The 16,553-nt window shown below is 34.3% G+C and overlaps 1 protein-coding gene across 2 annotated transcripts in view; it reads right to left on the minus strand.

The window, feature by feature from the left end:
• Positions 1-6,555: 6,555 nt before the first annotated feature.
• LOC125917596 (terminal uridylyltransferase 4-like) overlaps positions 6,556-16,553 on the minus strand; it is a 66,071-nt gene continuing 56,073 nt past the window's right edge. For both annotated transcript variants that reach the window (XM_049623755.1, XM_049623754.1), the window contains 5 exons: positions 14,437-14,614; positions 12,340-12,428; positions 11,203-11,254; positions 8,723-8,792; positions 6,556-6,884 (listed from right to left, as the gene is read on the minus strand). In XM_049623755.1, coding sequence (XP_049479712.1) covers positions 6,722-6,884; positions 8,723-8,792; positions 11,203-11,254; positions 12,340-12,428; positions 14,437-14,614 — 552 coding nt within the window. In that variant the 3' untranslated portion in view covers positions 6,556-6,721. The remainder of the gene's footprint in view (positions 6,885-8,722; positions 8,793-11,202; positions 11,255-12,339; positions 12,429-14,436; positions 14,615-16,553) is intronic.

Genomic DNA, 16,553 nt, shown 5'->3' on the forward strand with positions numbered 1-16,553 from the left:
GGTTCCCGTTTCTCCACATCCTCTCCAGCATCTATAGTCTCCTGATTTGTTCATTTTGGCCACTCTGACTGACATACACCACTTTTAAAACTCTTCCCGTGCTTTCTCGCCACAATGAAAATCCAAATTCCTTACCACAAGAACTTTCACTCTCACTTGCTTCATTCCAGCCACTCCTGCCTTCCTTTCTGTTCCTCACAAGCTCATTTGTACCTTAGAAGCTTTGTACTAGCTATTTGTTGGATGCTATTCCCTCAGACTTTCAAGTGGCTGGTTACTCATGCTCTGAGTTTAAATATCACTTTCCCTAACCAGCTAGTGTAAAGTCACTCTCATATCACATCATCTCATCTTTATAGCACTAAATTCTACCAGATATTGTGTTACTTATATATTTGTTTACTGGCTGATTCTTCCACAAATATGTGAGCTTCCTGATAGCAGGACCCTACATAATCTTGTTAGATGTTTCCAGCACCTAGAATAGTATCTGGCCCATAGGAAGCATTTAACAAATGTTTGCTGAATACATGAATTTGTTCTGATTTCACTTTTACCTATCAATAATATAATTTGCTTCCTGTACCCTTGTTATTAAATTTATTCTTTAGTATTCTATAATTTGTGACAAGGTCACAAAGGTAATATTTTTGTTTCCACTCTACCAGGTTATTTTCATGACAGAGAAAACCAATTATTGCATATTTAGTCATCTTACAAATTCCCTTACTAATCCCAATAATTTTTTAAAAAATTTTTAAACGTTTATTTTTGAGAGAGAGACACACACACACACACAGTGTGAGTGAGGGAGGAGCAGAGAGACAAAAAGACACACAATCAGAAGCAGGCTCCAGGCTCTGAGCTGTCAGCACAGAGCCCAACGTGGGGCTCGAACCCACAAACCACAAGATCATGACCTGAGTTGAAGTCGAATGCTTAACTGACTGAGCCACCCAGGCGCCCCTAATCCCAATAGTTTTTTAACTAAAGTTTTGCAGGTATACAATCATATCATTAATAAATTTTATTGTTTTTCCAATATATACATTATTTCATTTCATTTTCTTATTTTATTTTTTAAATCTCCCAAAACGATGTACAACTTCACTGGTGAACTTCTCTGTCGTATTCTTAATTCTAACACATATGGCTTGAGTAATTCACGATTTAAATGATGTTTATTTTTTTAGTAAACAGTCTTTATTATTAATTTTCACTACTAGTTAAGAGTTTTTTTTTATGAAGAATATGCCTTTTCAGCATCCATGTTTTTTTCCACTTCAAACTGTTAATATAATAAATTATGTTAAGAGGTTTCCTGATACTAAACCATTCGTATATTCCTGAAATCCTGCATAGTCATGGCATATAACCTTTTGTATTCCACTTGTTTATATTTCATCTAGACTTTTGCATCTATATAAGATTAGTCTATACTTGGATTTTTTTTACTTTTTATTTTTCATTCTCTTATTTATACGATAAAGATAATAATCACTATAGTTTAATGGCTTAGTAAATTTAAGAATTACAGAGTCCTGGCTGGATCAGTCAGTAGAGCATATGACTCTTGATCTTGAGGCCATGAGTTCAAGCCCCATATTAGGTGTATGGCTTACTTAAAAAAAGAAAAAAAAAGTACAATTAAAAATGAAAGGATAAAGAACACTTATAACAAGAGCTTCAATCTGGGGCACCTGGGTGGTTCAGTCGGTTAAGTGTCTGACTCTTGATTTCAGTTCAGGTCATGATCTCACAGGTTCATGAGTTTGAGCCTTGTGTCAGGCTCTGCACTAACAGCTAACAATTCCACTTGGGATTCCCTGTCTCCCTCTCTCTCTGTCCCACCCCTGCTTGCACACACATGCACGCTCTCTCTCAAAATAAATAAACATTTTTTAAAAATTCGGGGCGCCTGGGTGGCGCAGTCGGTTAAGCGTCCGACTTCAGCCAGGTCACGATCTCGCGGTCCGTGAGTTCAAGCCCCGCGTCAGGCTCTGGGCTGATGGCTCGGAGCCTGGAGCCTGTTTCCGATTCTGTGTCTCCCTCTCTCTCTGCCCCTCCCCCGTTCATGCTCTGTCTCTCTCTGTCCCAAAAATAAATAAAAAATGTTGAAAAAAAAATTAAAAAAAAAAAAAATTAAATAGGGGCGCCTGAGTGGTTCAGTTGGTTAAGCGTCCAACTTTAGCTCAGGTCATATCTCACAGCTCGTGGGTTTGAGCCCCACATCAGGCCCCGAACTGACAGCTCAGAGCCTGGAGCCTGCTTCAGATTCTGTGTCTCCCTCTCTCTGCACCTCTCCCGCTCATACTCAGTCTCTCTCTCTCTCCCTCTCTCAAAAATTAACATTAAAGATTTTTTTTAATTAAATAAAATAAATAAGAGCTTCAACTATTCCACTAGAATAAATTCTCATTTCTCCAGAGTACTATGACAGGAGTAATGGCCTAATGACTAAGTCAAGTTAACTACAAATTTTTTTGCAACTGTAAGAAACTGTTAATGTATGCTGTTAACACTATTGGACATCTCACAGAGGAGTAACATTAAGGTAGTTTAAGAGAGAGCTCTTAAAACACAGGGATATCATAGCCAAGCTGTGGGAACAACCTTAAAGTCTATCAACAAATAAAGAGATAAAGAAAAATTGGTATACAAATACAATGGAATCTTATTCAGCCTTAAAAAAGAGAATTCTCTCATTTGCAATAATGTGGATGGACCTACAGGACATTTTGGTAAGTGAAAGAAACTAAATATAGTAAGACAAACGCTTATCTCCCTTATGTGCAGAATCTAAAACAGTCAAACTCAAAGGAGGAGAGAGGTCAGAATGGTGATTACCAGAGGCTGGAGGAGAGGGAAATGGAGAGAATTTGGTCAAAAGATACAAAATGTCAGTTATACAAGATGAGTAAGTTCTGGTGATCTAATTTATAGCATGGTGACTATAGGTAATACTACTGTTAGTATATACCTAAAATTTGCTAGGAAGGTACATCCCAAGCATTCTCAACACACACACAAAAGGTAACTATGACAGGTAACAGACTGGTGATTATTTCACAATTAATACACATATCAAATTATCAAGTTGTACAAGTTGTATTTATACATACACACACACACACACACACACACACACACACACAAACCTAGGGATCTCTTTTTTATCCTTGTATGAGTATTTTTTAATTGCCTGTCAGCTGGGCCTCCAGAATTTTTTAAACTAAATTATAACTGACACATTACATTAGTTTCAGGTGTACAACACTGTGATTCAACAACTCTATATGTCATGCTATGCACACCACAAGTGACTATACTGACTATAGTCCCAATGCTATACCTTTCACCCATGTGACTTATTCATTCCACAAACGAAAGCCTGTACCTCCCACTCCTCTTCACCCAGTTTGCCCATCACCCTACCCTCTTCTCCTTTGGTAACCACCAGTTTGTTCTCTGTATTTATAGGCCTGTTCCTTCTTTTTTTGTTTGTTTTTTAGATTCCAGATATAAGTGAAATCATATTGTATTTGTCTTTCTTTGCCTAACTTATTTCACTTAGTATAATGCCCTCTATGACCATCCATGATATCACAAATGGCAAGGTCTTTCTTTTTTAATGGCTGAGTAATATTTCATTGTGTATGTGTACACACACACACACGCACACACACAATCTTCTTTATCCATTCATCTATCAATGGATAGTTGTGTCACTCCCTTATCTTGGCGATTGTAAATAATGCCAATAAACACAGAGGTGCATATGTCTTTTGGAGTGTTTTCTTTTTCTTTGAGTAAATACCCAGGAGTGGAATTACTGAATTGTATAGTACTTTCGATTTTAATTTTTTGAGGAACCTCCGTACTATTTTCCACAGTGGCTGCACCAATTTACATTCCCATCAACCTTGCAAGAAGGTTTCTTTTACTTTACATTCTCACCAACACCAGCTATTTCTTATCTTTTGATAAGACAAAGTGTAATGGCGCTTTTGATGTGCATTTTCCTGATGATTAGTAATGTTGAGCATCTTTTCATCTGTTGGCCAGCTATATGTCTTCTTTGGAAAAATGTCAATTCAGGTCCTCTGCCCATTTTTTAACTGGATTATTTGGTATTTTGGTACTGACTTGTAAAAGTTCTTTACACATTTTGGATATTAAGCACTTATCAAATACATCATCTGCAAATATCTTTTCCCATTCAGTGGGCTGCCTTTTTATTTTGTTGACAGTTTCCTTATAAGTACAAAACCTTTTTATTTTGGTGTAGTCCTGATAGTTTATATTTTTGCTTCCCTTGCCTAAAAAAACACATCTAGAAAAAGGTTGCTAAGGCTGATGTCAAAGACATTACTGCCTATGTTTTCTTCTAAGAGTTTTATGGTTTCAGGTCTCACATTTAGGTCTTTAATCCATGTTAAGTTTGTTTTTGTGTATGGTATAAGAAAGTGGTCCAGTTTCATTTTTTTCCATGTAGTGGTCTCCAGGAATTTCTTTCAGATGTCAAATACTGCTAAAATTAATTCTTTTTTTCTTTAAAAATTTTTTAAATGTTTGTTTATTTTTGAGAGAGAGAGAGACAGAGCATGAGTGGGGGAGGGGCAGACAGAGAGGGAGACACAGAATCTGAAGCAGGCTCCAGCCTCTGAGCTGTCCACAAAGAGCCTGACACAGGGCTCGAACTCATGAACCGTGAGATCATGACCTGAGCCAAAGTCGGACGCTCAACCAACTGAGCCACTCAGGCGCCCCTAATTCTTATGTTAACCAAAGAAAAGTGACTCTGAGTCAGGAAACTTGACTATAAAGGGCTGATAAGGCTAAATAGTTTTAAAAGGCTTTACTTAAAAACGATTTCCTATTACTGGGAGGCTAAAATTAAGAGAGGAGACAGCCAGAGAATAGTCAAGAGCAATTTCATTACATCAGTTACAGAATAAATTATATTCATATACTAGAATTTTTCTGAACTCTCAAATTGTGGAAAATCTGTGCTTTATTATAAAATGTACAATGTGGCTTAAAACCTCAAGATAAATAAAGCTGTTTTAAAAAAAGTCTTTGAGAGAAAAAATACACCATGAATTATTTCTAGGTTTCTTACAATAAACTCAGCAAATGAAAACCATGAAAAAAAGCTCTTTGCAACCAACACAACCGCCAAAAATCAGGCACACTGTTCTGTTGGATCTAATAGAAAAGAGCCACTCTTAACCAGCTTCATACTGCATTTTTTTAGTGTACTTCATTGACTAGTACATTCAGAATCAACAGAAGTTTGAGAAATCTTCTAAGAGCTTTAGGAAACAAAGTTAACAGACTACATTTTTTTTTTCCAAATGAAAGTAACTTGTATGAATATCATTCATATTCTTCTCACACAGTCTACCTTAGTTGAATAAAAGAATATCTTAAGAAAACGGAAACTATTTTCTAATAACTAAACTTAGGACATAGTTAAGAAATATTATCCAAGGGGCTACTGTTTACACTTTCATCCCTTATGAAGCCACTAACCTTCCCAGAGTTGGTACACTGAGTTTCCTGAATGATAGCTATGCTTCATGTACCAGTCTCATCCCACACTCTGAGAAACCTTGGTTACTAGTGTTGTCCTCACAGACTTCACAATTTCATGGAAGAAAACAGATCACAAACAAATAAATATATGTATGGCAGGTAGTAGTAAGTGTTATGAAAAAAATAAAGCAGGGTAAAGACAGGGAGAATGATGAAGGCAATGCTATTTTATATATGGTTTCCCTTGTCAGGGAACCCTGACAAGGTAAAATTTAAGCAAAAATTTGAAAAAAGGAAAAAAGTAACCATGCTGGGTATGTGGAGTAAGAACATTCTAGATGAAGAGAACAGCAAACACAAAGGTCTTGAGTTGAAAAAACCCCAACCTTAGAATTCTGACTGCTCCTCCTTACTCAACCAGCTGGTTCTGCCCCAATCCTGAGTTCAATCCTCTTATCAGAGTCCAAACAAAAAAATTCCAAGAAGAATCCTCTAGCAGTTTTTGCTCTCAATTTACTCATTTCACCACCACCCCCTTAATCCATCTTCTTTGTATAAGACTGAGAATTTATACTCATCACTACTGTAACAAGTGATGAATACTATACTGATAAGAACACACTCAGAAAGGCTAAACTCTCTCTCTCTCTCTCTCTCTCTCTCTCTCTCTAGTCTTTTGGACTGATAATGGTAGTGACTTTATCACTCCTCCTTACCTCCATACCAAAGAAATGACAACAAAGGATACCACAGCCTTTCAAAATTAATTCTAATTTAAGAAACAGATAACTGATTCTCAGCAGTTACCCGAGTAGAAATTGCTGTAGGTTATCAGTAACTTAGAGGAAAGAGAACAATGTTCTGAGACAGAGACAGGAAAAAAGATGCTAACAAAAAAACCTTGCAAACCTATGCATTAACTTGCATAACCACATCTTACAGCTTTAACTTACATTAAGGGTGAAAACTTGAGCCTCATTTGTTATGTGAAAGAAAATGTTTCTGTACTACATAAAAGGAGAATAATAAAATATATCAATTACTCTGTATGTCTAGGAGACTTCATTTTCATGTCCATAATCAGAACCTGCCACATCATTTTCTGTCTGGCACAGATAACTATTTTATCCCCATATATTATGATTTATCTTACATGTTAGTACAGGAAAAAGCCTGAGTTATCTTAAAGATAAGTACTTTTTTCTTCTGTTCCACTTACCTTAGCCCAGTAGCGAAAGGCTAACACCAAAGGAGTAAAAACAGGTTCCGCCTTGCCAAGAGCAGCAAGTAAATCAGTAGTGAGGCATGCCATATCATTTCCTGCACTCACTCTACAAAGTAAACCACTGTGAATGAGAAAGAAACAAATTTCACTGTATTAAAACCTTAAGAACCAGAATATTCCAAATCCTATGGTTATTCTTTCCAGTCACCGTATTTTAATACCAAGGAAGTCATAATAAAAACAAATAGATTTTAATAGATTGAGAGATAACTGGAAACGACAAATCATTTCTATCACTAGAGTTCCATAAAAAGTAAAGATGTTTTCAATACTCATTTGTACTTCAGAAATGAATTTCAACCTCACTTAGTATTTAAATTCTTCAGAAATTAATTTCAAGGGGTGCCTGGTGGGTGGCTAAGTGGGTAAGCATCCAACTCTTGATTTCAGTTCAAGTCATGATCTCACGGTTCATGGGACAGAGCCCCATGTCAGGTTCTGTGCTGACAGTACGGAGCCCACTTAGGATTCTCTCTCTTCCTGTCCCTCCCCTGCTCTTGTGAGTGAACGCATGCACTCTCAAATAAATAAATAAAAAAAAAAAATTTAATTTCCAAAGAAGCATTAACATTCACCAAAATTTGATTTATAACAGAGAAAAGGCATTGATCTCATCACTGTCAAGTAGTGTAACATACCTTCCTGGCTCATTCTTTTTGCTCTGCACATGATAAAAAGAAAAAATGAAATACTGAAGTAACCAGCTATACTTCTTGACTCGAATTTTTCCTATCTAAGCTTTCATTTTACTGATATGCTACTTTGGATTAGAAAGGACGTACATACGAACCCTCAAATAATGCTTAAATGTAAGTGAAAATAGGAGCTATATTAAAGGAGTGATGGAATTATAGTAAAGATATTGGTGGCAGGGAGAAGAATGTATTTGAGGTTCCACAAAGAGGCAATTTGACACACTGTGGATACAAAACAAAAAACAGAAAACACTAGGAGTCAGAATACTTCCATTCTGATCCTGATTTTACTCTAAATGTTGTGAATCTGGCCAAATCATTTAATCCCTCCAGATTCCAATTTTTTAATTAGAAAATAACAAAGTTGAATTAGATCTCCATAGATTCTTCTAACTTTGAATAAGAAAATATAGTACTCTTAAAATGTAAGATATACAAGTTAGTATTCAATAAAAGAACACTTAAAGAACACTTAATTACTTCTGTATTGTTTTTATGTCTCCCACATTGATCGCAAATAGGATTATCTCAGTTTCCTTTTTGAAAGGTGCTTTGCTCTCAATCCTATATACATCAGACTAAAAAGGCAACATTAGTCTTCAGTGACTCATTCAATTTCAGTGAACTAAAAATTAGATTCTAAAAGATTGTGGGCTCCTTGAGAAGAGCGGCTATTTCCTATTTATGTTTGTATCCTTACAGCAAAGCAGTACCTAACATACAGTAAATGCACAATGCTGTTGGGTGAATGAACTTCTCTGAGAAAAAAATGGAAGTTCTGCCTTACTGTGTTTTGTGTTTAATTGGTAACTCTCCTTTTTTTGACATGCTTTTAGTAAGCTTTTATTTTTAATAGATAGTATATTAATCTAAGGAGAAATCTAAAACAAAATTTTCTGGAGCGCCTGGTGGGTCAGTCCGTCAGTTGAGCGTCTGACTCTTGATTTCAGCTCAGGTCATGACCTCATGGTTCATGGGATAGAGCCCCAAGTCAGGATTCTGTCTCTCCTTCTCTGTCCCTACCCTGTGCATGCACATTCGCATGTGTGCATTCTCTCCCTCAATAAATAAACTTTAATAATAAAATAAAATAAAATAAAATAAAATAAAATAAAATAAACAAAATAAAATTTTCTGCCTTGGAAATGTTCACTGTATATTTACTTGTTATTTCAAAAACTATTTTCTTTTCATTGTTACTAACCTTTTCCGATCTTTGCACACCACAACAGGAACTTTGGCATGAAAATCAGATTCCACATCTATATATAATACTAATAAGGAAAAAAATAAAACAAGTAAGCTATTGCCAACATCTCTCAAATATTTACTTTATGGTAAACATTAAGTGATAGTTTCCTTCTAAAAATCATTTGCGTTGCTTCTGTGGGATAATACACACTCCACATTATAAGCATCAACCCAACAGAATCTCCTACCTCTCTTGGTGTCATTTGCTATATATCATAAATGACAGGCACAGTCCCAAATATTGTCCAAAAATTATAATCAGCTTAAGAAGAAAGGTCTTAACATCTCTAAAAATTTGAACATTTTCCAGTAAGTATATAATCTAGTCAAAGTGATTAAACCTTCAAAAACATGGCAAACAACAAACACCACTTACTTCTATTTCCAAAGGAGTCATGAAATGAAAACCTACAATGCTTCGACAATTTAGTTGTTTTAAGTTATCCATGCAAGTAAAAGGCTAACTCTGCTGGCCCCATTTCCTGTTACTATATGAAAAGTTTGCCCTAATCAATCAAAGAGCCTAAGGAAGAAGAGGGTAAAGCACACTTCCACTCTGAAGTCTTTCTCTACATCTCCCAGGAAGGCCCCATGACATAAATGTCCAATCTAATGAAAATAGATAGTTTAATTTATTTCATCTGAAGTTAAAAGAAAATCTCTTAGTAGTACTTGTTGGGATTATTAATTTATTAAAAATTCATGTGCTGAAGATTTATATGCCAGGAATTGCATTATGCATAGTGGTTATGACAATTAATTAGTAAGACACAAAGAGCTCAATTAAGGGTTTGCAAAACATAAACAAATCCTGTAAATAACAAGACAGAGATCTTAAAGGAATACAATGAAGGCTTAAAGAAGGTAATAATTTTTGAATCAGACTGAATTTTATAAACCTATGTTATGTGACTTAAGATGATCTAGTCATGTATTTAATATACGTTTGCTAGGCTGATACTGTCCAGTGAATCTAAAGAGGTAAAAGCTCTATATCTATCTCTTATCTGCAATATGCTTTAGTTTTTGTGCAGTAACAAGCAAGTATTTATTACGAAATAAAACTATATTAAAATCCCTTTACAAGATTCATTACATCGAATTATTTTCATAAAAACTAATTTCCCAGGAAAATGGCTAACAAGAAGCTGACAAATAATGGCGAGCTGACAGGGCAAAGAGAGAGAGAGAGAGAGAAACAGAGAGAGAGAAGGAAGTTAGAGCTGACTATGAAGTCAATGACAGGGTAAAGGAGGGTCAATAAGCGATCTTTTCTAAGCCAAACTGAAAATATTTTTGCCAGATATTTGTAACTCATAAAATTTAAGATGATAATAGGATTAATAACAACAATCACAGCAGCAAAAATTTAGTAAGAAGTCACTGCATGTAAACCAAGCACTTCTAAGCTGTGGCTTAACCCATTTCATCCTCCCAACAATCTTCTCATCAAAAAGATACTATACTGGACTGCCCGGGTAGCTCAGTCAGTTAAGCATCTGACATTTGGTTTCGGCTCAGGTTATGATCTCACAGATTGTAAGCTCAAGGCCCATGTCCAGCTCTGGGCTGACAGCATGGAGCCTGTTTAGAATTCTCTCTCCCCCTTCTCTCTGCCCCACCCCTGCTTGTATTCTCTCTCTCTCTCAAAATAAGTAACCTGAAAAAAAAAAAAAAAAAAAAAAAAACCACACTATATTACTGCCATTTTATAAATGAGAAAACTGAAGCATTAACACTTCAGTAATTTGTCAAAGGATACAACTAATAAGTGGCAGAAGTAAAATTTGAGCCCAGTTAAGTCTGGCTCCATATCCTGAGCTCTTAGGCATTTACTTTTAACAAGAAAAGCAATAAATAAAAAAACAAGAAAATAATATTGTACTACCTGACTTAGGGGGTGGTTTAAGACAGATGTAATTTAAAAACTTTTTTATTTTGAAAGTATTTTTACCTATACGAATGTCCATTTTACATCAAAAACAATCCAGACAGACAAGAAAGATATGAGAAACATACTAGGTATGACTTGGTTGATGTAATATAAATGATTAATTACTATTTTAAGTGGAAAAAAAAATACTTACTCAATGCATGCAGCACACATTTTTTCCCAAGTCTCTCCTAAATCTTCCTTCATCAGTGACTTCCTAATGATTACAGGTTTTCTGTCTTCTTTTACACAAGAAATGCCCATAACATTTTTAAATTACCCAATAGGCAGTACTTTTTTACATACCAATTTTAAATATACTTTTTATCTAATGACATGTAAATTTTATAGCACACCTACTCAACAAATATGTAAGTGTATGTAATATAATGACTCATATATGCTACTACAAGTGTTAAACGTGGTTAGCCATATATAAAAAACACAGGGCACATACCCTCAAAGAATTTTCTTTAGAAAGACAAAAAAAAGAAACTCACCACTTTTTTTTAAAATCCCAAGCACTTGTATCAGAAGATCTGGATGATTCATCTAAAAAAATTCAAAGTAAATCAATATACTAATTTCAAAGTTCAAGGTGCAAACATTAGAGAGAATTCGATTTCATTAAATATTTAAATAAAACCAATCTATTTTAAAATAATGAAAAAAGAATAGTTAAAACACTTTTATGGTAACATATCTTGTTCATGGAACTAGAATATAATAAATCATGTAGTGCTATTCTTCCAGCAATATTTCTAGAATTAATAAGTTCTTAGAATGAGAAAAGATTCTGGAATTTCACAGCAAAATAAACAGAAAAGAAACCAGTTTGCCAAATAGCCTTCAAAGAGAAGTTGTTGAGATAGGAAATTTAAGAGATACTGGTAACTGGCAGCATGGTCAAAAGGCTTAGATTAAATACTACTTTAAAATACAAACTTGTCAAATGCTTAGTTTAGTATGTACTTTGTTGCTGAAGTATTTAATAATCATGTACTAATGGTAAGTAAATAACTGTATGAGATAAGAAATTAAAACATCAAGTTTTCACCTAAATCATTAATTTTCACCTAAACATTAAAATTATTCAATGACATGTAAAATGTCAACCGACTATTTTAAATGTTTCATAGGTCAATAAATAAATAATGTTAGCAGTGCTAATTACTACTTATGGTAAGTACCCAGAATGTACCAGGCACACTATACAAAAATGTTTGGTATACAGCATCTTATTTAATATAAAAGTTATTATTATCCCTGTTTTAGAAATTAAAAAACTGAGTCTCAAAAAGGCCAAGTCACTTGCTCATTGCAGCCAAGACTTGAACACAGAAGTATGATTTTAAAGTTATTTTCACTTTCTATACTGCCTACAAGTGATAACTATTCAACACCATCAAATATGTACAAGCATTTTCCCTTTTTACTGCATTCCCCTGCTTCCTTCTTTCTCTCCCTTATTTTTATTCCACCTATATCTAGTACCTAATAGTTTCCAAAATCACATTTAATTACACTATAAACCAGAATCTTATAGTCCCCTACACCTTCTCTAAAAAGATAATCAACTAAAAATTACCAAGTACTAGTTAAGAACCACATAAAAAAGTGTTTTCATAATTACTTACCCTGGGAGGAAATTTTATATCTATATTAACATCACTACTTTTCAGAGCAAACTTAGTCAGAGATGAGCCATACAACCTAAGTGAACACTCTGGAAATAAAGGAAAAAATATGAAAGCATGAAATAGTGTGCAAATATGAGAAATTTCTTAAAAACGATAATAGGAAAATTACATATGTTTCAATTATGTGTCTTCAATTCTAGTACAACATTTATAGAAGAATGACATCCTTTCTAACTGATCTGCAAAAAAATAAAAATGCTTCTCAGTTATGGGATTCAGGGACAGAGAAGGAAGAAATTACTCATAAAAGTTCAGTGTTTACACAAAATATTAGTAATAGTTCATTTAGGAATGACTAGAAGTATGTTTAATATTTAATATGTAACAGTGAAAATGTACTAACCTAGGTATAGCTACTGTCATAAACTACATTTATTTACTCTTAGATATTTATATTTATGTAAGAGATAATAGCACTTTAAATGGGGAAGGGATCATAGACATTGAATGCCAATGCTCTTTAAAAATACAAAATGAAGGCTCGTCACTTGATATTATAAACCTAAACCGCCCCCCCAAGAAAAAACAAAACACAAACAAAAAACCCTGTGGTTTTTCAAGATTTCATAGACCAAAATATATAGGAATAATAACATACAACTTACATATTTTTCAAACTATCAAATACATTATTCAAAAATCATCGTAAGGTAAATTTTAAAAGGATCTCACCAGAGGGCAAGTTGAAAATAACATGATTGGGACTACTCAGGCAGGTTCAGTTTCTTAGAAAGTGTGAGTTTATACTCATTTGTATAGATAGAAGTCTACTGTTCAAGTTCACAAAACGTCTGAAAATCACTGAAATCATTAACATCATAAAAACTTCATTTCTGTCCATTTTTTAATATATTTTACTTATTTATTTATTTATTTATTTTTTTATTTTTTTATTTATTTATTTTTTAACTTATTTTTTTAAAGTAGGCTCCACAGGGGCGCCTGGGTGGCTCAGTCGGTTAAGCGCCCGACTTCAGCTCAGGTCATGATCTCACAGTTTCTGAGTTCGAGCCCCATGTGGGACTCTGTGCTGACAGCTCAGAGAATGGAGCCTCCTTTGGATTCTGTGTCTCCCTCTCTCTCTGCCCCTCCCCCACTCATGCTCTGTCTCTCACCTTCAAAAATTAAACATTAAAAAAAAAAAATTTAAAGTAGGCTCCACACACAACATGGGGCTCGAACTCACAACCCCAAGATCAAGAGCTGCAGGCTCTACCGACTGAGCCAGCCAGGTGTCTGCATTTTTCTTCTCAAAATAGTAAATTATTTCTGTATATAATTTAAATTAGTATTCATTGTACTTTAGGTAGAAAACCACATTACAGAAATAAAATGAAATGCAAATGTTTTCCATTTTTTAATTTCAATTTTATATTTTCTTATAAATCTCACAAATGGCTCTATATAAAACTGTAATTTGTCAACTGTCCAAAATCCCGCTGGTGGTGAGAAATAAGTTTTAGTGAATAGACATTTACTTAAATTCAATATTGATGCAAAAACAGTATTAAGTGTTAAGCAAATATAATCTTTATATAAATGTCTACAATAAACCTGGCACAACTCCCCTTTACACCAAAAATATAAGCTTTCTGTAAAGAAAGAGCAGAGTCAAAAAGAAATAAAAGGGCAAATTTTACTTGTAATGACCCTACTTAAAGTAAATTAATTTTTCCCCACCATCGGCCATAAGAATCTTTTTCAGTGACTAGGTAGAATATACACACTGAAAATAATATAATTAAAATGTCCACTCAGAAGTCAAAGATACTGAAAAATAATATAAAATATAATATTTGACCTATAAGAAATTTTCCTATATCTGACATTTTAAAACTCTTCTTGTCATAATTCTCTATTTTACTTTTCTGAAATATTTCCCAAAAACTCACTTATAAAATAATTAAATTCATCTACTTTTAAGATGGGAGAAACAAACAGAAAGGAAACATTAAGAAATTTACACTAAGTTTAGCAAGAAGCAAGGGGAAAAGTTGTATAATTTTACTAATTAAGCATAAAGCGTATCTGTACCTGGTAAAAATGTTGTTACAACCTTTGACATTTCCTCCACAATTTCCTGACGGACCCTGAGGTCATCATCTGTTATTCCGTGTTCTTTTGCTAATTCAATAACTGCAACACTTAAAGCAGCCAAGTGGGCAGGGGAAGGAGGTGGCAGAGAACGAAGCTCACTTTCTTCCTGTTTTTCCTATTAATGTAACATTTAACAATAACATAAAAAAAATTTTTTTCTACTTTAATGTCCTTATATTTAGGATAGAAGAACATAAATATATTAACTCAACAAATATTCACCTTCTATATGCCAGATTTAATTTAAGACACCGAGGATATGGAAATGAACAAGAGACAGAAATGTTGTAAGTACTGGAAGATTAAGAAGTCTTTGGGGGGAGGTTATTATTAAACATTAAAAACTAAAACTTGTTCTACTGTACTGTCTTCATAAATTCTGAAATGCTACATCAAAGCCAAAATACTGTAAGTAAAACACTTAGCTGATAATTCTGTGGATAATTTTGCTGCAGCAAAAAGATTGTTTCAGGTGGAGGAGAAAGTCTTGAATCCTCTCTGATCTGCACATGATATCAGATTAAACGGTCACAGGAAAAGATCCTAGACACTATCATCACATTTGTTATACAGAATACCATTTACATTTGATTTCTTTCTGTTCTTTTATCCATCTAATACTAGGCAAAATGTTTCCCAAAACCCTGATTCTACTGAAAGTTTGAAAGCCAATTTAAACCAAAAAGCTAAAGAGAGACTATATTGATTTTTAAAGATTGATTTATTATTCTGATTTTTAAAATTTTTTTGAAGTTTATTTATTTGAGAGACAGAGAGTGAGTGAGGGAGGGGCAGAGAGAGATAGAGGGAGAGAGAGAATCCCAAGTAGGCTCCGCACTGTCAGCATGGAGCCTGATGCAAGCTTGAACCCACAAACCGTGATACCATGACCCAAGCCGAAACCAAGAGTCACTCAACCAACTGAGCCACCCAGGTGCCCCCATTATTTTGATTTTTTAAAAAACTACATGCTAACTGCAAAAGCTACATAAAACATAGGAAAATACAAAGAAGAAAATCATCCACACAATGTCGTCCTATTTCCTTTACTTTTTTTTTTTTTTTACCACAACGAAGACCATATCATTTCTTTAATATTATAATAATGGCATTTTCTATTACCACATTTTAGTCAAGAGACATTCTCTTATTTTTGATACATGTAGTTCCCAACAAATTGAAAAATCAGAAGTAGTTTGTTCGCTCTCCTCCACCCCTACACTGCACTTAAACAAAGACTGGTCTATTCCTAATTTTATTCATTGTTACTATATTCAGTCTTAACATAAGTAAAGTTTACCTAAGGTACAGAAAATCAAACATGGCCGTAAGACAGCTTCATTTTTCTTCCAAATTTTTAGTTAAATTCTAGTTAGAGGAAATAGACAACAAATAAATATATACATTCATGTCAGATAAAGCTATGAAGAAAAATCAAACAGGGTGAGAGACGAGTTTGATGGGTAGGGGGTATTATTTTAGAATAAAGTGGACAAAGGTAACTCTAAGCAGGTAATATTTGGCAGAAACCTAAAAATGAAGAACAGAAATGTTTAAATTTCTGAGGGAAGAGCATTCAGACACAGAGATGATAAATGCAAAGACTTAAGAGGCAACAAAGTACCTACCTAATGTTACTTGAAGAGATCAATGTGATTAAAGAGGTAACTAAATGATGAGGCTGAAAAGTTAACTAGAAGCCAAATATTGTATGACCTTATGATACGTGATAAGGACTTAAACTTTTATTCTAAGTTGGGAAGCCAGTGAAGAGCTATGAGCAGGAAGTAACATGTTATGACATGTTGTTGTTTTTTTTTTTTAAGTTTATTTATTTATTTTGAAACAGAGAGAATTCCAAGCAGGCTCCACACCATCAGCACAGAGCCCGATGCAGGGCTCAAACCCACGAACCAGGAGGTCATGACCCAAGCCAAAGTCAAGAGTTGGGCGCTCAACTGACTAAGCCACCTAAGTGCCCCCACATGTTATAACATATTTTAAAAGAACAGTCCTGGCTGATAAATGAAAAAAGAATGGACTGTGGGGGGCAA

Source organism: Panthera uncia, unplaced genomic scaffold, assembly GCF_023721935.1.
Source record: "Panthera uncia isolate 11264 unplaced genomic scaffold, Puncia_PCG_1.0 HiC_scaffold_207, whole genome shotgun sequence".
NCBI classification, from domain to species: Eukaryota; Metazoa; Chordata; class Mammalia; order Carnivora; family Felidae; genus Panthera; species Panthera uncia.